The sequence below is a fragment of the Elephas maximus genome, chromosome 12 (assembly GCF_024166365.1).
Source record: "Elephas maximus indicus isolate mEleMax1 chromosome 12, mEleMax1 primary haplotype, whole genome shotgun sequence".
NCBI lineage: Eukaryota > Metazoa > Chordata > Mammalia > Proboscidea > Elephantidae > Elephas > Elephas maximus.
In genome coordinates this window covers 91,627,200-91,651,280 of record NC_064830.1, presented here as the reverse complement: position 1 = coordinate 91,651,280, position 24,081 = coordinate 91,627,200, and the positions used below count along the sequence as shown (strand labels likewise).

The 24,081-nt window shown below is 44.4% G+C and overlaps 2 protein-coding genes and 1 pseudogene across 3 annotated transcripts; all 3 read right to left on the bottom strand.

Annotated features, from left to right (window-relative positions):
- Positions 1–12,365: 12,365 nt before the first annotated feature.
- On the bottom strand, positions 12,366–15,545 carry MBLAC1 (metallo-beta-lactamase domain containing 1). Of its 2 annotated transcripts, none has more exons than XM_049904605.1 (2): positions 15,492–15,545; positions 12,366–15,198 (listed from the first exon to the last, which is right to left on the bottom strand). In XM_049904605.1, the coding sequence occupies exon 2, from the start codon at positions 15,179–15,181 to the stop codon at positions 14,441–14,443; it is 741 nt and encodes a 246-aa protein (XP_049760562.1). In that variant the 5' UTR covers positions 15,182–15,198; positions 15,492–15,545; the 3' UTR covers positions 12,366–14,440. The 2 variants fall into 2 exon arrangements, with proteins under 2 accessions (XP_049760562.1, XP_049760564.1); XM_049904607.1 differs by having other exon boundaries at positions 15,510–15,541.
- Positions 15,546–15,774: 229 nt separating this feature from the next.
- On the bottom strand, positions 15,775–18,900 carry LOC126087523 (palmitoyl-protein thioesterase 1-like; annotated as a pseudogene).
- On the bottom strand, positions 18,737–24,078 carry CNPY4 (canopy FGF signaling regulator 4). The gene is made up of 6 exons (XM_049904395.1): positions 23,873–24,078; positions 21,660–21,786; positions 21,476–21,572; positions 20,738–20,860; positions 19,903–20,020; positions 18,737–19,809 (listed from the first exon to the last, which is right to left on the bottom strand). Exons 1-6 carry the CDS (start codon positions 24,012–24,014, stop codon positions 19,667–19,669), a joined length of 750 nt encoding a protein of 249 aa, XP_049760352.1. The 5' UTR covers positions 24,015–24,078; the 3' UTR covers positions 18,737–19,666.
- Positions 24,079–24,081: the final 3 nt, after the last annotated feature.

Genomic DNA, 24,081 nt, shown 5'->3' with positions numbered 1-24,081 from the left:
AAGTTCCAACTCCACCTCATAAGAACATCAAGAAATACAACTAAAGAATCAAAAAGGATGGAGAGGAAGTCAAGGTGATATCAAGTAATAAAAGACTGGTTCAAACGTAGGAAGATTGAGGTAAATTTCAAAGTAATCACAAAGAAAGTTAGCAAACTTACTTATCAAAATAAAGAAGAAAACATAGTCTCAATAAACACAAAATCTACAAAAACAAAAGAAATGAAAAGAAAATCCACAAACAAAAGGAACACAGGAGAGTAAGAGTAACAAGAAAACATCAGCGCCACAAAAAAAAAAACTACAAAATGACAGCAATAAACTGACACCTATCAATAATCACACTGAATGTAAATGGCTTAAATGCATCCATGAAGAGAACGAGAGTGGCAGAATGGATTAAAAAATACAACCCATCAATACGCTGTCTATAAGAGACACACCTCAGAAACAAAGACACAAATATATTAAAAATCAAGTACGGAAAAAAAACATCAAGCAAACAGCAACAAAAAAAGAGCAGGAGTGGCAATACTAATCTCAGATAAGATAGACTTTAAGACAAAATCCACTGTAAAAGAAAGGGAAGGACATTATATAATGATTAAATGGACAATCTACCATGATGACGTAGCCGTCATAAATATCTAGCACCCAAAGACAGGGCTACGAAGCACATAAAACAAACTGTAACAGAAAGCATTCTGCATCCCACATTGGAGAGTGGCACCTGGGGTCTTAAACGCTAGCAAGCGGCCATCTAAGATGCATCAATTGGTCTCAACCCACCTGGAGCAAAGGAGAATGAAGAACACCAAGGACACAAGGTAATTATTAGCCCAAGAGACAGGAAGGGCCACATAAACCAGAGACTACATCAGCCTGAGACCAGAAGAACTAGATGGTACACGGCTACAACCAATGACCGCCCTGACAGGGAACACAACAGAGAATCCCTGAGGGAGCAGGAGGACAGTGGGATGCAGACCCCAAATTCTTGTAAAAAGACCAGACTTAATGGTCTGACTGAGACTAGAAGGACCCCGGTGGTCATGACCCCCAGACCTTCCGTTAGCCCAAGACAGGAACCATTCCCAAAGCCAATTCTTCAGACAGGGATTGGACAGGACAATGGGATAGAAAAAGATGCTGGTGAAGAATGAGCTTCTTGGATCAAGTAGACACTTGAGACTATGTTGGCATCTCCTATCTGGAGGGGAGATGAGAGGGCAGAGGGGTCAGAAGCTGGCAGAATGGACACGAAAAGAGAAAGTGGAGGGAAGGACCAGGCTGTCTCATTAGGGGGAGAGCAATTAGGAGTATATTTTTTAGCAAGGTGTATATAAATTTTTGTATGAGAGACTGACTTGATTTGTAAACTTTCACTTAAAGCACACACACACAAAAAAAGATTGCAGCTTTGGAACCCAATGGGGCGGTTCTACTCTGTCCTATAGTGTTGCCATGAGTAAGAATTGATTTGACTGCACACAATAACAACAAGCAGAAGAAAGGAAAAAATAAAAATCAGAGCAGAAATCAATGCAAGGGAATACAGAAAAACAAGGAAAAAATCAATTAATTGAAAACTGGTTCTCTGAGATCAGTAAAACAGATAAACCTACAAAAAACAGTCAAACTGATCAACAAATATCAGGAATGCAAGAGACGGCATCAATCATTTTCTGTAGGTATTAAAATAAAAATAATAGAGGAAAACATGAACAAATTTAAGCCAATATATCTAACAACTTTGATACAATGGGAAAATCCCTTGAAAGACACAACCAAAGATCACTCAAAAAGAAATAGATGTCCTAAATCTAGAACATAAAAATATTCTGAATATAGAATAGCCCAATATCTGTTATAAAAATTGAATTTGTAGTTAAAAACGTCCTCAAAAAAAAAAAAAAAAAGGTGCAGATAAACTTAACTGGTGAATTCTACCAAATATTTAGGAAAGAAATAAAGCCAATTCTATACAAATCTTCTGGAAAATGAAAGAGGGAATGCTTCCCAAATTATTCTACAAGGTTGGCATTATCCTGATACTGAAAGCAGACAAAGATCTTACGTGAAAAGAAAACTATATGCTAATATCTCTCATCAACATAGGCGCAAAAATCCTCAACAAAATATAACATCTTGAATCAAAATGTAATTCGCCATATTAAGGGACTGTAAAAGAAAAATTATATGATCTCCTCAATAGATGCAGAAAAAGCATTTAATGAAATTCAACATCTATTCAATGATTAAACTGTCAGCAAACTAGGAGCAGAAAAGAACTTCTTTAACCTGATATAGGGAATTAGGGAACCTACTTAATTTTGCTTGAGATCGAGAACAAGGCAAGGATGTCTTCTCTTAGCACTCTAACATCGTCCTGAAAGTCTTAACAGGTACAATAAAGCAAGACAAACAAATAAAAGGTGTACAGATTTGAGAAGTAATAAAACTGTTTCTATTCACAGCAGACGTTATTGTTAAATGTGTTTAGCAAGGTTGCAGGATATAAAATCAATGTACAAAAATCAGTTGTATTTCTGTATACGAGCAATGAACGATTAGAAATCAAATTCTTTGTAAGTACCATTTCCAATAGCACCAAAAAATGAAATACTTAGTATAAAAATTAATGAAATATGTGCAAGGTCTGTACACTGAAAAACTACAAAACGCTGATGAAAGACCTAAATAAATGGAGAGATATAGCATAAATGGTGTAGAAAATTCAGTATTGTTAATATGTTATCTATGAAGACAATTCTATGAGATCTACATAAAGTCACTAGAGTCAAAAGGTGAATTTAGCATGATTGAAAAGTGTAAGATGAATATACAAAAATCAACTGTATTTCTATAATTAGCAGCAAACAAATAGAAATGAAAATTACTATTAAGAGCATGAAAAGACAAGCCACAGACTGGGGTAAAATACTTGCAAATCACATATCTGACAAAGGACTTGTAACCACAATACATAAAGAACCCTCAAATGAAATAATAAGAAAACAACCCAATTAAAACAATAACCAAAAGATTTGTACAGACACTTGTTTCATGGACCAAATACCTTCTCCGATCTCTCTGAGGGTTATAATGATCAATTTCTGAAGTTTTCTTCTTCCTAAATCATCTCTGCTTATTCTCCTTGATCTCTATTTTTCATTAATTAGACTTTCTTCAGATATCTGACGATGCTTGGTTGTCTTTCATTTCTAAGAATAGTGCCCTAACAAGCTGATTACAAGCACTACACATACAGGGCTTGTCAACAATAGAAGTCACTGTAGGGTGATCAAGCTACCAAGTTTGTCGGAGAACCCTAATGATGGTACCTTTAGGTCCTTCCTCTTGGATAGATTAGATTTCCCAGAGAAGAATTTTCCAGGATTCTGCTTGATGGTCTATGTCTAGCTGTCCACCTTCTAGGAGCTGAGTCTAGGAAGAAGGCAGGGTAGAGGAAGAAAGAGAACATCTAAGCATTCAATGTGTAAACATTCACTTAATTTGCTAGCACAGCACTTCTGCTCTCAACTGTGCTTTGTATTCCCCAGTCTAGAGACCTTTTGTTTTATCTTCTCCAGATAATAAGCCTTCTGTCTTCTGTTATGGTGGGGAGGGCATTGGCCAGGCTGCACAGAGTGAAGATGGGGATGAGGATAAGACGAGAATGGAGAAAAACGGCTCCACATTTACCCTTAATGACAAGTTCTTGGTGCCACCAATTCCTTGGTCTTTTGGGAGCCCTGAAGTGTAAGTCAGGTTGTTTTGTGGCATCCCCCACTGCCAGCTTATGATTGACTCACCTTTGCCAGGTCTGTTAAATCTGACCAATGGTCTATCTGATTTCTAGTTTCTTTTTATCTCCCTTCTCATTTATATGTCCTTGTGGGCTTAAAAAAAAATCATTTTGTTGTCTTTTTCCAGCAAACAAGTGTTGTCTTTTTAGTGGGGTTTAAAAAGAGCCTAAGAGGAAAGGCATGGGTTTAATCTGTGCTCTTTGTCCAGAATCTTTTTCAGCTATTTTGAGAATACCAAAAATGGCAGGGTAAACTCTTTTTTGTTTTTTCCCTGCCCCCAGTACCCTACACAAATGTGAATAAAGGAAATAAAAGCTATAAACTTCCTCAAGGACAAATTAAGTAAATAAAAAGGTGAGGGCATAAAGGAGACAATCACATATGATAAAGATGAATAAGTCACGAGAGGCTAGGTTTTATCGCAGTAATAAAGAACCCCAAAATCTTAGTGGCCTAACACAACAATAGTTTATTTTTACATGTACTGTATGTCCAACATAGGTCCTCTTCATAGTCATTCAGGGACACAGGCTAATGGAGGCTTCATCTCAACACGTGTTCGTAAGATCTCTTGCACAGTAGTTCTTAAAACTTCTGCCAGGAAGTGACACACATCACGTATGATCCCATTCGATTGGCCAAAGCCAGTCATATGATCATATCTAACTTCAAAGGGGCAGGGAAGTGCAATTCTACCATGTACCTGGAAGGGAGACAAACTCAAATTTTGTTAAATAGCACTAATGACTCCCAATCCCTCTTGCAGTCACCAAATGTTCAGTTCATTCTCCTTCCTATACACAAAATACGTTCACTCCAAGGGATAATGTTAATGGTTGAACAACATGATAAATATAACTAATGTCACTGAATTGTACACATGAAGAATGTTGAAAAGGCAAATGATTTGTTACATATATATTTACTGCATTTTAAAAAAGGGAAAAAAATACATTCACTCCCTCCCTGAGGAACACAATCCGAACGTCCCAAATGGTTATGACATCAAGCTTAAAGGTCGTGATTTCTGGGTTACACACAAAAGATCAGGGGTAATACATGTTTTTTGTTGTTGTTGATGATGTTGTTTGTTTTAATAATATCAAGTCTGAATGTGACTTCTCTTAATCTAGAAGCCTTTAAATTAAAAGTTATCTTCCCCATGAACATCTAATTTATGGTGGTGGAACAGTGACAGAATGACCACAATAAACAATCTCATTTGAAAAATGGAATAATAAGAGCTATATTGATACTGAAATCTAATGTCTGCGAAGAGAACACTGCAAAGTTCTCCCACCTACCTGCTTGGGATGGGAAGTAGAGAATGTTCCTTGGTTACGCCATGGTTTTCCTCTCTAGGAGGGGCTCTCCAGACTTTGCTTTCCATGGTCCTTGGATCCATCCTCTGGGAAGTTCATCCTTACCCAGTATCCCGCTTGGTCACATCTCAAGTGGACAGAATATGCCCTCCTTGGGCATATTTCTTAGCACATCTCCAGCCCATGGAAGTTTGGAGGCCCAAGATTCACTTGACGTCTTAATTAGCCAAAGTCAAGGATGGTGGTTCTTTTGGAAGTCCGTTCTCTCAAAAACATAGTTAGCTCTTTTAGCTGTTTAACTCTGGGAAGCTCTACGTCCCCATAGGCATACCTGCAATTATTGCATCAATGTATTAGATTTACTACATTGCTTGGCTTTCTCAGCCCCAAGCCCCCCTCTTTCTGTATTTAATTGCAGGTACTCAAGCCTATCAGGTTTTGGTAGAAAACAAGTCACACTCTTAGTCTGTTTCCACTGTGTGACTTTTTCCAATCGAAAGGGTTTACTGGATTCTACAACCATAATTAGGTCTTTGTTCTGAAACAACTTAATCCATGAAAAACCTGAACATTAGATGTGGTGACCATCCCCTTGATTTGATGCTTGCCACAATGCTGAGTTTTCATTTGTGTTTTTCAGCTATAAGAATTTCTCAATTTTATTGTCTGCAATTTGAAGTTGAGAAGAAGGAGTTAGTTCTATCAATCCTAAAAGTCCCTGAACTTGGGGCAGGGGTCTGGTGACCGTGGTTTCAGGGGACATCTAGGTCAATCGGCATAACAAAATGTATTAAGAAAACATTCTGCATCCCACTTTGGTGAGTGGAGTGTGGGGTCTTAAATGCTAGCAAGCGGCAATCTAAGACGCATCAGTTGGTCTCAAACCACCTGGAGCAAAGGAGAATAAAGAACACCAAAAACTCAAGGTAATTATGAGCCCAAGAGACAGAAAGGGCCACATAAACCAGAGACTACATCAGCCTGAGACCAGAAGAACTAGATAGGAGTCTGACTGATCCTGATTACCAAGAGGAAATCGGATTGATATTACATAATGGAGGTAAAGAAGAGTGTGTCTGGAATACAGGAGATCCCTTAGGACATCTCTTAGTACTACCATGCCCCGTGATTAAAGTCAATGGAAAACTACAGTAATCCAATTCCAACATGACTACTACTGGCCCAGATCCTTCAGGAATGAGGGTTTGGGTCACCTAACCAGGCAAAGACCCATGACCAGCTAAGGTGCTTGCAGAGGGTAAAGGGAATACAAAATGGGTGGTGGAAGAAGGTAGTTCTAAATACCAGCTACAACCATGTGACCAGTTGCAAAAACGAGGGCTGTAATTGTTATGAGTGTTTTTTCCTTGTATGTGTGCATCGAATGTTTTTTTTTCTTCACTTATAAAATATAAGATATAAACATGGCTAGTATGTTTTTGGTTGTATGTTAGTTGTATCATGTTAGGTGCAAGTATGACTTCATAATTATCTTTATTTAGAGGTTGTGTATGGTTTAGGGAGATGTGTACAGGTGCCAAGTTGACAAGGGGTGAACTGTAATGGTTAAGGTTGTGTGTCAACTTGGTTGGGCCATGATTCTCTGTTTTGGCAGTTATGATGTAGTTTGGCGGCCATGTAATTATGTAATTACCTCCGTTATGGATTGAATTGTGTCCCAAAAAAATGTGTGCCCATTTGCTAGGCCATGATTCCCAGTATTGTGTGATTTTCCACCATTTTGTCATCTGATGTGATTTTTCTATGTGTTGTGGATCTTACCCCTATGGATACAGGCCCACCACCAAGGAAACTCCCTTTCAACTGATTGGCTACTCACAGCAGATCCCATCATGGAGATGATCACATTACATCAGATCTCATCACGGAGGTGATTACATCATTATACGACTGCCAAACTACATCATAACTGCCAAGCCACTGAGAATCATGGCCCAGCCAAGTTTACACACAATCTTAATGATCACACCTACCAACCCAGAATTCTATACCCAGAAAAAAATCTTTCCAACAAAATGATTGCAAAGTAATGACTTTTTCTGTCAAATCAAGTGTTGGTGAAGATGTGCAGTAACTGGAACCCTCACACATTGGTGGGAATGCAAAATGGTACAGACATTCTGGAGAACAGAAAATTTCCTGTAAAGTTAAATATATACTTACTATACATGTCTTAGTCATCTAGTACTGTATAACAGAAATACCACAAGTGAATGGCTTTAACAAAGTGAAATTTATTCTCTCACAGTCTAGTAGGTTACAAGTCCAAATTCAGGACGTCAGCTCCAGGGGACGGCTTTCTCTCTCTGTCAGCTCTGAAGGAAGGTCCTTGTCCTCAATCTTCTCCTGGTTGAGGAGCTTCTCAGGCGCAGGGACCCCAGGCCCAAAGGGCACGCTCTGCTCCTGGTGCTGCTTTCTTGGTGGTATCAGGTCCCCAACTCTGCTTGCTAGATAAAAGGTGATACAGGCCACACCCCAGGGAAATTCCCTTTACCTTGGATCAGGGAGGTGACCTGAGTAAGTGTGGTATTATAATTCCATTCTAATCCTCTCAACATAAAAATACTATCACAAAATGAAGGACAACCACACAATACTGGGAATCATGGCCTAACCAAGTTGACACATATTTTTGGGGGGACACAATTCAATCCATGACAATACAGCTCATGGAGCCCTGGTGGCGCAGTGGTTAAGAGCTTGGCTGCTAACTCAAAGGTCAGCAGTTCGAATCCACCATCCACTCCTTGGAAACCCTATGGGACAGTTCTATTCTGTTCTATAGGGTCGCTATGAGTCAGAATCAACTTGATAGCAACAGGTCTGTTTGTTTGGTTTCTGATGGGTATACAGTTCATAAACCACTCTCCTAAGTGTTTACACAAGAGAAATGAAAACATATGTTCACACACAAAAACGTGTACATGAATATTTATAGTAGCTTTATTCAACCCAGATACAAACAGGTACATCCATACAATGGAATCCTACTCAGCAATAAAAGGAATGAACTACTCTATGTTCAATGACATAGATGAATCAAAAATACATTATGCTAAGTGAAAAAAAGACAGACTCAAAGGGCCACATACCTTATGATTCTATTTATATAACATTTAGGAAAAGGCAAAATTATTTAAAAAGGAAACAGACCAATGGTTGCCAGGGGCTGGGAGCTGGGGAAGGGATTAACTACAAAAGGTCATGAGGGAAGTTTTTGAGGTGATGGAATGTTCTATAACTTGCTTGTGACTGTGATTACTTGACTACATGTCATAGAACTGTACACAGAAAAGAGTGAATTTTACTGTACATAAATTATACCTCAGTAAACCCAGCTTTTAAAAAAATACAAATCCCTGTCTTTGAGTCAATTCTGACTCACAGCGACACTTTAGGACAAAGTAGAACTGCCCCATAAGGTTTCCAAGATTGTAAATCTTTATGGAAGCAGACTGCCACACCTTTCTCACTCGGAGCAGCCGGTGAGTTCAAACCACTGACCTTTTGGTTAGCAGCCAAGTGCTTTAATCACTGTGCCACCAGTGCTCCTAACTTAAAAAAAAAAAGACAAAAATATTTTAATCTCTTTAAATGCATTGATAATTTATCAAATATTAAAGAAATTATCAGAGGACAAAAGCTAAGTGAAACTGGGAACCCACAGAGGTTAATAGACCACTGAAATCTGCTTTCCTCTTGAGGGCATTTGCCAAAATCAGAAAACTTGAAACTCAGTGTTGAGGAAGCCGATGGCAGGAGACACACCCCAGGCCTTTGATAATGGGGTGATCTAATAGGAGATTGTCCTGTTGGTATAAAGCCAGGGTCTCAAAGGTCTATACCCCATATTTTGTGAGCTAGAAACCACCACCCCACAGCAAACCTGAGGCCTTGAAGAATTTGTCTGTCTTGAATCTCAGTAGTGAGTAGACAGGAAAAAAAACTCTCCCTGGGAGAATTGATACCCACAAACCAGCCCTCAGATGCCAAATTCGCAGTACCGGATCATCTCAAAAGTCTCAAGTTGTGTGAATTTAACAGGGCCTTAGGCTTTTATAAAAAAATATGTATATATATATATAGTAGCTCATATTTTTGGCAGCAGCAAGTATTAGTTGTCTTTAGAAAAGCTCACTATTGATTGGGATTTTCTTTTATGCCAGTTTGATAGCTTCTGAATTCAATACCGAATTAACAGCAAACTGAATACCAAATAAATAAGTAGGGGTCCTGTTTGTGTCACATTTAAATTAACCATAGAGTTTGATACTGATTGGGGTATGTGACCTAGATCCTTATGACTTAGATCCTTTATGACTAAAGATCCTTTACATTCTTTATGGCCTCCAACCACTCTCCTATTTGTTAGTTACTTCTTTCCTTTTTCTTTTATTTTTTATTCTTATTAGCAGTTTTGACTGGACCCAACCTCCTAATATCTTGAGCACTTCTTTTGCTCAGAGTCAACCCTCCCTCCGTAACCTCTCTCTCTAATGGATCACCACCACCAGTATTTGCGTTCATTCAGGACTCTTTTTGTTGCAAGTGACTGAAAACACAATTCAAAGTGGGTTAAGCAGGAAACGAAGTTTAGTTAGCACCTGTGAATGAAGAGTTGAGGAGTAAATCTAGCTTTTGGTGCTCAAACAATTCATCAGGTCAGTTGCTTTTAATCTCTCACGTCTGCCCCTGCTGTTTTAGTGTCATTCTCAGCCTCCACTTGGTGGGCTCAGCAGCTCTGGTCTCTCCCAGTGCTAAAACAACATGTAAGATGGCCACCTGGCATGTCACATCTTGCAGGAAAGAGCTTGGCTCTTTTCCACTAGCTCCAGCAAAAACATTGAGATTACTAAGAATGGACTAGCTTAGGTGACCTGCCCATTCAGGAAACGATCATTGTGGCCAAAGGGGTGTGTTGCTCTGAATGGTCAGGCCTAAGGCATGGGCTATATCCTGGTAAGTAAGTCTGGTGTGGAATGTTACTGCAAGTTGAAGAGTAGAGAGCTCTAAATAACCCTTAACCCTCCTCTTTCGTCCTCTCTACAGCCCTGAAGCTGGTGGGTTTACATTCTACCTATCAGGCAGGGCTCCAGTGGCCTTCCTGTACTCAGTGGCCCAGGAGCTGGGGGGCCTGGCAGGGAGCCCCCACATCATGGTGGTGCTGGATCTGGGTTACTTTACCGCCTTCCCTCTATCCATCTTTGTCCGACAACTGGCAAGGATCCGGGCAGCAATGGCTACACTGCTAGCTTAGGAACCCAGCACTCTTATAATCATCAAACTGGAACACTGGCCACAAATCTGTGTTTGCTGACCTCTGCGTGGCCTTCATGGATGCCTGGGAAATGACCTCCAGCCTAGTCCTGCCAGATATCTACCCAAAGTGGCTCATACAATGAGGTAGAACTTGCTCCTCTCTTTGGTCTCTCCCACCTGAGTGCTTCCATTGGTCCTGGGGCTGTGCAGATGGAGGGCCTGGGGACTGGGACACAGTTGTGGAGAGAACCACAGCCATGAGAGAACTTCTGGGAGAAGGGCAGAGGCCATTAACTTATCTCACCTGGAAGACTGCAATAGCTTCCTAATTATACTGGTTGATTCTATTCTTAGGAGCCCTGGTGGCACAGTGGTGAAGTGTTTGGCTGCTAACCAGAAGGTCGGCAGTTAGAACCAATCAGCCACTCTGTGGGAAAAAGATGTGGCAGTCTTCCCGTAAACATTTATAGCCTTAGAAACCCTATGGGGCAGTTCTACGCTATCCTATAGGGTCGCTGGGTAGGAATCGACTCCATAGCAATGGGTTTTTTTTTCCTGTTCTTACCCCATAGGAGCCCTGGTGGCAAAAACCTCTCATCCACTCAGAACTAGAGTGATTATTTCCAAGCACAAGCCAGAGCATGTTATTAGTCGGCTCAAAAGCCCAAAAGCTTCCTATCCCACTTGGTATAAATCCAAACCACTTACTGTAGTCCATGAGACCCTATATGATGCTCCTATCTAACTGCAGTCTCATTTATTACCACTCTTCCCAGGCATGTTGCAGTCCAAACCCATGGGTTTTCTTGCTGCTCAAGCATGTCAACCTTTTTGCCTTGGGGCCTTTATATCTTCTGTTCCTTGTGCCTGGGGTGCCCTTCCCCAGATCTTTGGCTGGCTTTCTTCTCATTTACTTCTCTCATTAATCATCTCCTCACAGAGGCTTTTCCTGACCATCTTAAATAAAATAGCTCTCTCTCCCACCTCAGCACACTATCCCCTCTTTACCCTGCCTTTTGTTCTCATCACTAACCACAACCTGCAATTATTGGTTTACTACTATTATTGTTGTTTACTTTTCTGTCTGTCTGTCTTAATAGAATATATAATCCCCACGAGGGGTAAGGAGTTTGTCCAGCTCACTCACTGCTATATCTCCATGACCTAGAATTTGTTGTCAGTTGCCATCAAGTTGATTTCATTCAACTCATGGCAAAGTATGTGTTGCAGAGCGTAACCGTTCCATAGGGTTTTTGTTGTTATTGAGGATATACACAGCAAAACATACACCAATTCAACAATTTCTACATGTACAATTCAGTGACATTGATGACATTCTTCGAGTTGTGCAACCACTCTCACCCTTCTTTCCTGAGTTGTTCATTCCACATTAACATAAACTAACTGCACCCTAAGTTTCCTATCTAATCTTTCAAATTGTTATTGTCAGCTTGACCCCATACAGATAGATCTTAAGAGCACATGCTCAAGACAGGCATTTTTATCAGTTAAACTAAACCATTGTTTGGTTTTAAGAAGACTTCAGGGATATTTTTGGTTTAAGGTTTAAAGATTATCTCAGGGCAATAGTTCCAGGGGTTCATCCAGCCTCCGTGGCTCCAAAAAATCTGGAGTCCATGAGAATCTGAAATTCTCTTCTGCATTTCCACTCTTTTCATCGAAGATTCTTCCATAGAATCTTTGATCAAAATGTTCAGTAATACCATACGATCCTGCAATCCCACTCCTTGGAATACATCCTAGAGAAGTAAGAGCCTTTACATGAACAGATAAATGCACACCCATGTTCACTGCAGCACTCTTTACAATAGCAAAAAGATGGACGCAACCAGGGTGCCCATCAATGGATGAATGGATAAATAAATTATGGCACATTCACACAATGAAATACTACTCATCAATAAAGAACAATGATGAATCCATGAAACATTTCATAACATGGAGGAATCTGGAAGGCATTACGCTGAGTGAAATTAGTCAGTTGCAAAAGGACAAATATTCTATGAGACCACTATTATAAGAACTCAAGAAATAGTTTAAACAGAGAAGAAAATGTTCTTTGATGGTTACGCCAGAGTAGAGAGGGAGGGAGAGGGGTATTCACTAACTAGATAGTAGACAAGAACTAATTTAGGTGAAGGGAAAGACACACAATACAGGAGAGGTCAGCACAAATAGACTAAGCCAAAAGCAGTTTCCTGAATAAACTGAATGCTTCGAAGGGCAGCGTAGCAGGGATGGGGTTTGGGGACCATGGTTTCAGGGGACATCTAGGTCAACTGGCATAATAAAACGTATCAAGAAAAATTCTGCGTCCCACTTGGGAGAGTGGCATCTGGGGTCTTAAACCCTAGCAAGCAGCCATCTAAGATGCATCAGTTGGTCTCAACCTATATGGAGCCAAGGAGAATGAAGAACACCAAAGACACAAGGTAATTATGAGCGCAAGAGACAGAAAGTGCCACATAAATCAGAGTCTACATCAGCTTGAGACCAGAAGAACTAGATGGTGCCTGGCTACAACGGAAGACTGCCCTGACAGGGAACATAGCAGAGAATCCCTGAAGGAGTAGAAGAACAGTGGGATGCAGGCCTCATATTCTCATAAGAAGACCAGACTTAACGGTCTGACTGAGGCTAGAAGGACCCTGGAGGTCATGGTCCCCAGGCCTTCTGTTAGCCCAAGACAGGAACCATTCCCCCAAAGCCAACTCTTCAGACAGGGATTGGATTGGACTATAAGATAGAAAATGCTACTGGTGAGGAGTGAGCTTCTTGGATCAGGTAGACATATGAGACTATGTGGGCAGCTCCTGTCTGGAGGTGAGACGAGATGGCAGGGGGGACAGAAGCTGGCTGAATGGACACGGAAATACAGGGTGGAGAGGAGTGTGCTGTCTCATTAGGGGGAGAGCAAGGTGTATATAAATTTTTGAATGTTCAGTAATGGTAGCTGGGCATCATTCAGTTCTTCTGGTTTCATGGCAAAAGAGGTAGTTGTTCATGGAGGCTCCCTAAGGTTTCCAAAGTTGTGACCTTTTGGAACCAGATTACCAGGCCTGTCTTCTGAGGCACCTTTGGGAGGGTTTGAACCACCAACCTTTTGGCCAGTAGTTGAGCACTTAACCACTTGCACCACCCAGACTCCCACGACCTAGAATGGTGTCTGAGAAATTGCAGATTCCAAAAATTCATTGAATGAATGAATGAAAGTGAGATAACTGACATGTCACCTCTATGTCCTGCACCTTCTCTCGGCAGCCTACACCCTGTGAGAAATAGGCAACTGGCCAAAGCCCCTCCCTGCAGCAGTTGCTGATTACTATATATGCATGGTTATCACTTAGAGACCCTGAGCGATTCAAATGGTAAATCTGCTCAGTGCTAACAGAAAGGTTGGAGGTTCAAGTCCACCTACTGGCACCTTGGAAAAAAGACCTGGTGATCTACTTTGGAAAAGTCAGCCACTGAAAACCCTCAGAGGACAGTTCTACTCTGACACACATGAGGTCACCATGAGTTGGTACAGAATCCATGGCAACTGGTATTGGTAAATGGTTATCACCATTAATGTTTTACATTTATATTGCGGCAGTATAATTTCCAGTGCAGTTTTCTATATTTATTATTTTTATTTTGGTGGACTCACAAGAACATTGTCCCCATTTAACCCATGAAAGCCTGGGAGGTTACACACAGAGCTGAGCCAGTCCCTGGCCCTAGTCTGATTCCAGACACTGGCATAGAGTGATACTGGTGGTGGCAGTGGCTAGAGGGGTAGTCTGTCTTCATCAGAACACCTGCCTTTTGCAAGGGCTAGAAGTGACCATCCTTGACTCCTCTCCATCTCTGGCTGATGGGGTCCTCTGTCTCCTGGAAGCCAGTTCCTGGGCCTGGAGGGCTTTCCTGACAAGAGTTCAGCACCTTCCCAGTCCTTGTCGGTGGAGGATGACCTCCTAGTTTCCCACCTCGGGTTCCTGTTGGTCTTGCCGGAACCCTTTGTCTCTGCTATGAGTCTTCCCTGACCACCTTAAAGGGGGCGCCGTGACCAGGCACGACCACATCGGCAGCGCTTAGGATCCTCTTCCGGCTCCGCTCCTGGGCCACCGGGTCCTCGCTCAGTGCCTGCCAGGAGTCCTCGTCCCCATCGCGTTCAAACACGTCGCCCACCACCACTACGGTGCCCAGGGCTGTGCCCGCCACCACCACGCTCACGTCCTTCTGACCCCCGTGGCCCGGCGTGGCCCACACCTCGAGACCGGGACCCAGCCGCAGGGGTCGCTCCTCACTTAACCCGTGGGGGAGGTAGCGGCCCCCCGGGAGGCAGAAGTCGTGCGAGACCAGAAGAGCCGCCCCCGGGAACAGCCCCAGATTCCCGATGTGATCAGAGTGCCCGTGGGTCCCCACTACCAGAGTCACGTCTCCCGGGGCCACGCCCTGCCCCGCTAGGGCCCCCAGCAGCGCCTCCCGAGCCCAGGGGCCCCCAGTGTCCACGACTATAGGGCCACGGGCCGCCTCCTTCAGGGCGCTCTTCGACCCGCCGTCCCCGGAAGGGGGCTCTCGGTGGCTGGAGCCCAGGGCCCAGTCTTGGGGCAGCACAAGGGTCACGGAACCATCGGCGCGCACGGCATCACTGACTCCTTCGGGCTCCGCGTAGCCCTGCAGCAGAACCACGACGGAGTAGGGGCCACCAGGCACCAGCAGAGGGGGCTCCCCGCGCAGCGGCTCGGTCCGCACCAGGTTACTCATGGCAGGAGAGGGACCGGCTGAGGACACAGAAAGTGGGGCTGTGGGCGACAGTCAATTCCTCCGCGTTTCCGCGCGCGCCCGACTCCGGCCACTACCCAAGTGGCATCTTCCAGGTCTCATCTTTACCACGCCCTTCAGGTAGTATCTCCCGCAATCCGCTTCTGAAAATGGTATTTCCCAGCCTCCCCTTTCTCCTACGCGACCGGCCCGCCCCTCAGCGCCTTCAGTCCGCCCTCCCTTCCCACGCTTCCGTGGTAGATCGCACCCATCGCTCCCCAAAGGATATCCCATTTCCCCCACTCACTCTAACCTTAGCCATTCTCTCTACCTTTGACCCAGATTTATCGCCTCTCTTAAGTCTCCCCTCCTGGGAAAGAAAAAAAAAAAAAAAAAAAAATCCAAAAAACAGGAGAAATTTTGTCCTCTACGGGCTTCCGTAAAGTATGGTGGCGGAAACGGCCGTACATATGAGATTTTAATTTCCACGCATTACCCAATCTGCGCAGGCGTAAATTGCACCGCCTCAAGCTTAAATACAGTTCTTCTCCTGGTTCGGAATCCACTGGACAGTACTGGGTTTATGTCTGCTCGCTTCCTTGAACTTTCACAATTAGAAAGCACCATTAGTTTCTTTTTTAAAGAAACTATTTTTTTTAGACAATCTCATAAAATTAAACGATTCACATCTCCCCACCCCCCAGCTCTTGCTCTTAATATCCTCGTCTTTTGGTTGAAGGATAAGGCTTGAAAGAGGGAAAGGAACGTACTTCCATCAGAGCATAAACCAAAAAACCAAACCCACTGCCTTTGACTGGGTTCCAACTCATAGTGACCCCACAGGGTTTCCAAGGCTGTAGATCTCTACGGAAGCCGACTGCCACATCTTTTTCCCATGGAGCACCTGGTGGTTTCCAAACGTTAACCTTTGGTAAGCAGTCAATAGCTTCAACCATTGCCCCACCAGGGCTCCTTAGTTTAAAGCATAGCTAATCTTTTTCCCAAACTGGCATTCTGCAGAACAGTCTCAAAGAAAGTGTTGATAGGTTTGTGGGGGCAAGGGGTGTGGGAACACTAAGACTTCTACGCACAAATAATGTGGGAAATGGTAGATTAACCTTAGTTTTCTTTACAGTAACAGGAATTTTCCAAGTCCTTATTATTCTAATGGGAGTTGATCTCCAAGAGGTGAAAAAGTATACAGGATTTCCCAAGCTTTCTGAGCACTTTTTCACAGAGCCCATCAGAAGCAGTTTGAACTATGCTGGTAAATATGATTTTGGGGGATGGATATTAGAAAGCCTGGTCTCTTCACATTTTCCCTCCCATTCTCTGCTAAAGACAGTAGTAGTGAGTTGAATCCAGACCACTAGTCATATAAAGAAATCAAGGACAGATTTAGTCAAGGGTGGAATGGAAAGAACAGCTGTCTCTTCATTTTTCACTTCCACCCTGACCACTCCCCTGCCCCCCGCCAATCTATCAAGATGTACATTTTCTCCCTTAAGCAAGGCAACTGAGTGCTATTCTTCTTTGACATCAGAGTGACTAATTCATCACTACCTGAGACAAATGAGTCCTACAGAGGCAAGATGGGAGCAAGTGGAATTTGTCTAGTAATTGCTAAGATACCACAGAAGGCATATTATTATCCAGGTAGTACTTTTCGAAGCACAGGTTAAATTTTCACCAGCAAAAGTGAGCATTTATATAACTCAGCCCTGGGTACTGGACTCTTCTCTTGGCTTGAAATGTGACCAGGCTTTTCTGAATCCCCCAGAAAAGGTATCTGCCCTTAGGATCTATCTCATTGCTTTCGTTCAGTCTCCTCTGGGCCTGAGTGCAGTTCTGGCATGGTTCACAGCAGACTCCTTTTCCTGAGCTTGACCACATAAAAGGTTTGTAAAACAATCTCCCTGCTTACTGGTTAATTAAACTTGCATTCAACACCATATGGTGATAAATAAAAAAAAAAATCAAACCCACTGTTGGGTCAACTCAGACTCATAGCTACCCTACAGGAGAACAGAACTGCCCCATAGGGTTTCCAAGGAGCGCCTCGTGGATTTGAACTGCTGACCTTGTGGTTTGCAGCTGAACTCTTAACCATCACACCACCAGGGTTTCCCGTATGGTGATAGGATGAGGCAAAGGGTAAGATTCAGATGTTAGATCTTTCCAAGCAGGGCATATTAGATGATGACGGGAGAGAAGGATTAGTTGCAGGCCGGATCTGAGCTCAGGTTTGGGCATGAAGGGTACTGTTTCCCACATAGTTTGGAAGTAGAAGCGGCTCCGTGAGACCTGGTGCAAACTACGAGAGTTTCACTTAAGGGGATGATGTGGGCATCAAACTTTCTTCAGATGGTTGAAGATGTTGCTTGACGTGGATTGAATTGTGTCCCCCAAAAATATGTATATCCATTTGGCTAGGCCATGATTCCCAGTATTGTGTGATTATCCACCATTTTGTCATCTGATGTGATTTTCCTATGTGTTGGAAATCTTACCTCTATGTTAATGAGGTGGAATAGGCGGTAGTTATGTTAATGAGGTAGGGCTCAATATACAAGATTGGATTGTGTCTTTTGAAATATAAAAAGCAAGCACAGACACAGGAGTACTTCCTGCCACCAAGAAAGAAGCACCAGGAGCAGAGGGTGTCCTTTGGACGCGGGGTTCCTACGCAGAGAAGCTCCTAGTCCAGGGGAAGATTGATCACAAGGACCTTCCTCTGAAGACAACAGAGAAAGCCTTCCTCTGGAGCTGGCACCCTGAATTTGGACTTCTAGCCTATTAGACTATGAGAGAATAAACTTGTTTGTTAAAGCCATCCACTTGTGTTATTTCTGTTACAGCAGCACTAGATGACTAACACAGTCCCCTTCTGTAGCCAGGAGGCCTGGCTTCCCTGCATTGCCCATTTCCTTCAGCCCCAGGCTGTCCAATATGTACAAAGCGGTGTTCTGTAAGGGGATGGTTTCCTTGGCTTGGCCACTTTTGTAAAATCCAAAGCACTCGGAATCCACAGGGTCCACAATGGGATCATTGAGGAATTTCACCATCACAAACTTCTTCAAGGTCATTAGGTTTTTCTTGTAGGACTCATTGACACCCCTCTCCTGACTTATATCCAACAAGAAAATGCTATAGTTGCAGTATGCATCCCCCTTTATGGGGTCGTGCCACTATTCTGCTTGCACCAGGCATTCTTGAATGGCTTTGGGAGGCAGCGCCACCATTCAATATTTTCCTGAGCAAGTCACAGACAGGAGAGCTCTCTCCTGGGCATCAAGGGAGTCCAAAAACACCTTGATGCTGTCCCTCAACAGAGATGAGATTGATTGTGGGAGGTGAGGGCATCTTTGAGCCACTGCCCTCAGAAATTGGCCTCCCCGGGAGAATCCCATAGCATTATAGCCTTGCTACAATTAAGGATCCATGGCGAGAGTCTGACACACTGTCAATACGTGGAAATTGACATTCAAGAAGCAGCTGTTCTCTACATCCTATATCAGTGTCTTCCCAATCTCCAAAGAGAAGACATAAATTCCAGGTATTTTCTTCACAATCATTTTTTTAACAGCACCCATGCTTAAGGGATTACAACAGCTGTCTCCTACCCCATGCCAGATCACCAGTGGCAGTAGCAGTGGCAGCAGTGGGTTGAGATGCCCCAGAGCCCAGGCAGTGTAGGACCTGGGCAGGAGAGCAACACCCCAGCACCATTAGCTTTTAACAGGGCAGCAGCCAACAGCACTATTCTCTGGGTGCTGACATATTGGCCAGGTATAATGTGTATACGGCAGTGTGCAGAGGGAGTTATCGGAAACTTTAGGCCCAGCTGAAACATATATATATGTATATATATGTATGTAAAGTTTAGTAGTGATTTAAAAATTTGACACCTGTGAAATTATATGGCGGGCCCTTGGTGAAATCAATATGAACTAGACCAAGTATCTACCTGCCTAATTTAGTGTTGTCCCATCCCCATCCAGGATCTCGTTCTTGTTCAGTTTGCTGGCACATAGCCTCCTGGACACAGACAGTGTAAACAGTGTAGAGAATGTCTACTCTGGGATCTTCCTGTAAAGGTCTGAAAACTGAGACCCAGAGAGGCAAAGGGACTTTCCCAAGCTCCACAGCCCCAAAGTCACTGCTGACCTCTGGAAGCAATAGAGATATTTAAAGGGGAAAGCCTTGGGTATTGTCAGCACACACACCTGCCATTCAAGGTGCTGGATGGCAGGCAGAGGGCCCATCTATTGGGGCAGGACTTCAACCTGCTGCTCCCAGCCTCTCCCAGTAGTATGCCATGCTGTACCACCAGGATCCTGCCTAGCCTCAGATAGGAGAGAACAGCTACAAGCCCTGGAATGGGTCACTCACACAACATACAGCATTAAAGCTGTGGGGCAGGGAAAGCTCATACGTCAGAAGGTTCTTCTCCATGACCCCTGCCCTTCCTGGGGGCTCCAAGACAAGTCAAAGGTCCTCTGGGTCATGCTTGGGGTGGCCTGGTGTCTTGGTTACCTCTTCTTCCTCCTCTTCATGCTCCTCCTCCCCTTCTGTTTTCTCTTGTCTATCTGTGATCTCCTCCTTTCCAGTCCAAGTTTCCTCTAGACACGCTAGGTTGGGTGACAGAAGATGGTTTAGATATTGGTCCTGGAAATAGGGGAGGTTGTGACCTCGCAGGAAAGGAGCCCAGCCCACACACTTACCAGTTTCTGCAGCTGGAAGCACGTGCCTTTTACAGAGAAAATGCTGTAGGGGCTGCTCCTGGTGGTGGAAGTACCAGTCTCCCACAACGTCTTCGAACTCCTCCAGCATTGTTTCACACTAGTCAGGAGGAAGGGCCAAAAGGGCGTCTGTTCTGCTGGGCTTCGGAAACCCTCCTCTCTGCTCTCCACTTCCTGTCTCCCCTATCCCACCTGGCTGACCTTGGAGAGGCAGGCAGCCTGGGTTTTAAGCTTGGCTTACTAGATGTGTGATGCCCATTCACTCAATAAACATTTCCTAGCACCTACTCTGTGCCAGGGAGTTTATTGAACTTCTCTGAATCTCAGCTCCTTGCCTGTAAAATGGGGAATGGTAATAGTACTTGCCTCAAGAGGTTGTTGTGAGGGTAAATGAGGCAGCAGCTGGGAAGTATGGCCTCCTGAATCTGGCACATAGCAAGTGCTCAATAAGCAGTTAAAAAACCAAATCCATTGCCATCGAGTTGATTCCAACTCATAGTAGCCCTATAGGACAGAGTAGAACTGCCCCATAGCGTTTCCAAAGAGCAGCTGGTGGATTCCAACTGCCAACCTTTTGGTTATCAGCCGAGCTCTAATCAGAGCTCCCACAATAAGCCGTAGGGGTTATTTATTAGCCTCTGTTATCACTTCTTGGTATTCTCCCAAGCCCACTTCAATTCACGGTAGTCTTCATTTTACCACTTCTGCCCTCTTCTCCCTGCTCAGAGGTAGACGTCTCCTACTGTCAAATTCTAGGACCCAGTTCTCCTCTCAGGTCCCCTTCTCCCCCCTCGGGCAGCACAATATCTTATCCTACCTGCTTCTTGAGGAACGTGACCTCCACACTGGGCTCGTCCCACAGCTCCAGAGGTATCCCCAGATCCACCTTCACCCCCTTCTGAACCAGGCCTCTCAGCGTTGCCATGGTCTGACTCTGGCCCTGAGAGATGAGGAATTTGGGTTCAGAGATGTAGTGGGGTGCGGGGGTTAGATGGGTGCAGAGTGGGGCACTTGCCCCGAGATGCAAGTTGAAGGGGGTGCCAGATGACATGCGGAATAACATTTCGAGGCGCCACAAATATGAAAACTGGCTCAGCCAGACAAGAGGCGATAAGGTGTTTCTGCTGACAAGTTGCCACTATCGAAGGCTATGCATCTTGAAATTGGGGTGGGGACACAACTTAGAGATCGCCTCTGGGTGCTCAAATTTGGGGAAGGCATGTAATATAGAGATTGCCCCTGGGTGCTTGAATGTGAGGGACTCCAAGCAACTTAGAGATTGCCCCTGGGCACTGGTTACGCTCACTATACCCCTGTATGGGATCAGCCTGCTGGCCACCTCTTTCTTCCTCTTTCCCACCATATCCACTTTGTCAACTACTGGAGACTGAGGAGTGAATTCCATGAAGGTGAGAGGGGGGAGTCTGATGATGGGAAGGGGACACTGGAGATGGGGAGTGATGGGCAGACATCTCTTGTGGACCTCAGGGAATATAAGTCTTTGTCTCTAAGAGGTGGGATCCCCCACCATGGCTGCCCTGGAGAAGGGTCTGACCTTGGCGTATCTCAGTGAACCCTTGCGTTCAGCATGAACACTGTAATCTAGGATCCGCTCACATAAATTCTCCAAGGCCTCTTCCAGTCTTGTCTCCCTGTGGGAAGAGGGGAAATAAGGATTCCCTGGATGCTGTAGGAGTTCTCAGGGCTCTTACAGTGAAGGGACACCAAGGAAGACTCACGAAATGCTGTAAGGGACGTGTCTCTTCCTCTTGCCTGTGTCCAGCACCTGCCCCAGCTCCAGCATCTCTCGAGATCGACCAGTGCGGCTCAGCTCCTCCTGTAGCTCCAGGCTCAGCAGCTTACAGACTTACGGAATAAAGACGTTCAAGGAGATGTGAGAGAAAAACAAACACACCAGCACCTCATTCTGCAGATGACCAAAGGCAGCACAGCATGACGGTTAAGTATAGGCTCTGGGGCCAGTCTAACTGGTAGAATCCTGGCTCAGCCACTTAGTGGCTGTGTGACAATCTTGCTGTGCCTTGGTTCTTCATCTCTAAAATGGAGATAATGAAAGTATCTCCCTCAAAGGGGTACGGCGAAGATGAAATAAGTTAATATATGTAAGGCCCCTAGAATAATGCCTGGCACACAGTGAGCACTGTATATACGTTTGCTGTTATTTTGCAATTATTTATTGAGTGACTTTTGTATGCACACTAATATAGACAGCAATAAAACCCACAATCCCTATCCATGGGACATGTGACACTGCCAGTGTAGACAGACAGATGATGACAATATGGTGCAATGGACTCTACACTAGGGATTCAGATAAAGAGACATCCTCATGAGGAAACACAAAATTCATTCAACAGTGATTTCCTGAAGAGCAAACATCACTCCTGCTCTGCCACAGTATTTCCGGCACCTAGCACGCGACCTGGTACGTGGTGGGTCCCAATAAAAGCGTATGACCAATACAGAAGTGACAGGCAAACTAAATACTGGAGCAAGTAACAAAAGTGCCTAAAACGTACCAGGTGCTATGCTAGGGCTTGGAATACACAGACACACCCTGTCCCTCAAGGAGCATGATACAGTGGGAGGTGACACATGAGGAAAAAGACTTCCAGAGGAGGTAATGTTTAAACTGGGTCTTGAAGAATAGGTAGGTGCTTACCAGACACAGAAGGAGAGGGTCACTCCAGGCAAAGGGAAGAACAATGTGCAAAGGCAAGAGGTGCAAGAGGATAAGGCAGAGTCGGTGACCGGTGACCAGTGAGAAGTTCAGTGTGGCTGGGGCCGTTTTGGGATAGGGGATGGGAAAACGGAAATATAAGAAAGGTTACAGCAAAGATACTTAAGACACTATGCCCAAAATGTTAGCTGTATTCTGATCACAGTAAGAGGATTGTAGGGGTGTTAAAATAAGGACAAGCGGATGGACACGCTTATGTCTGTGTTCAGAAAGGATGATGGATGTTGCCGGGTGGAGAGAAGAGTGGGGACACAGAAGTGAAGGGAGAAGAGAGCTTAGGACCAGAGTCTGAGAAACACTGCTACTGATATGCAGTAAGGGATGAGGTGAAGAGAAAAAGGATCCAGGGAAGAAATTACCATCAGGAAGGCAACAAACTAGGGACACCAGGGCACCTGATTACCCAGCTCTGAAGTGCCCCTCCCAGGTTGGGCCCACACTAACGCAGCCACAGAAGATGCTGCTTGCTGTAAAATCCATACAGTGCACACCCTCTACAAGGCCTCACATCATAGGGAAACTCACAGCAGTGTGACCTCCTCTTTGGTTTATGAGCTTGAAGGGTGGAGTTGCTCACTCCCAGCCCCCCTCAGGGGTGCACAGGTCCTGTAATTTGAGAGCCTCTCTGTGGAGCTGGGACAGAGGATGTCCACAGGTATGAACCTCACACGTGGCTCCGGCACGCCCTCCAGATTTAGGTCCAGTGACAAGGGGCACGCACACACACACACCCGAAGATGCTCAGTACGCAGTAGGCAGTCCTGGGCATAGTCCCTGAAATACAATTCCCACAAACCATGGGGGCCCAACCTCGCAAGACAAAGGGGGCTCCCTCTGGATGTCTCATGGGAACTGTACTGCCATAGTCTTGAGATCGCACTATGCCATTCCCTTCCTTGATCTCTTTCGAATTTTGCCAAGTTCACCGAACCGCCTACAGGCATTCAAGAAGGTCGAGTGACCTATCCATCACGGTCCCTTTGGTCGTATCAGTCCTTTCTTTAACACCCCTGCAGTCCTCTTACTGTGAGCAGAATACAGCCAATGTTTCTAGCAATAGCATACAAGTCTCTTTACTGTATGGCCCCAACCTTTCTTACATTCCCATCCTCCCACCCTCATCCCAAACGCGCTCCCAGCCGAGGGAAGTGCGGCAGGGGGATACAGATAGATGCTACTCCCTTTAGATACCTTCGCATTTGCTGGGCAAGCGTTCTAAGTCATCGTCCTGCTCCTTCGGCGTTCTGGCCCGAGCCCCAAACACTGCCAAAACGAAAAACAACGTCCCCAAACGCACAGGTCCCATGACAAAGTGCGGTCCACGAACAACCATTCTTCTATTTCCGAACCAACTTTTGCAAGGCAGCGGGCCCTTTAAATTCAGAGGGAGGGGTGGACGG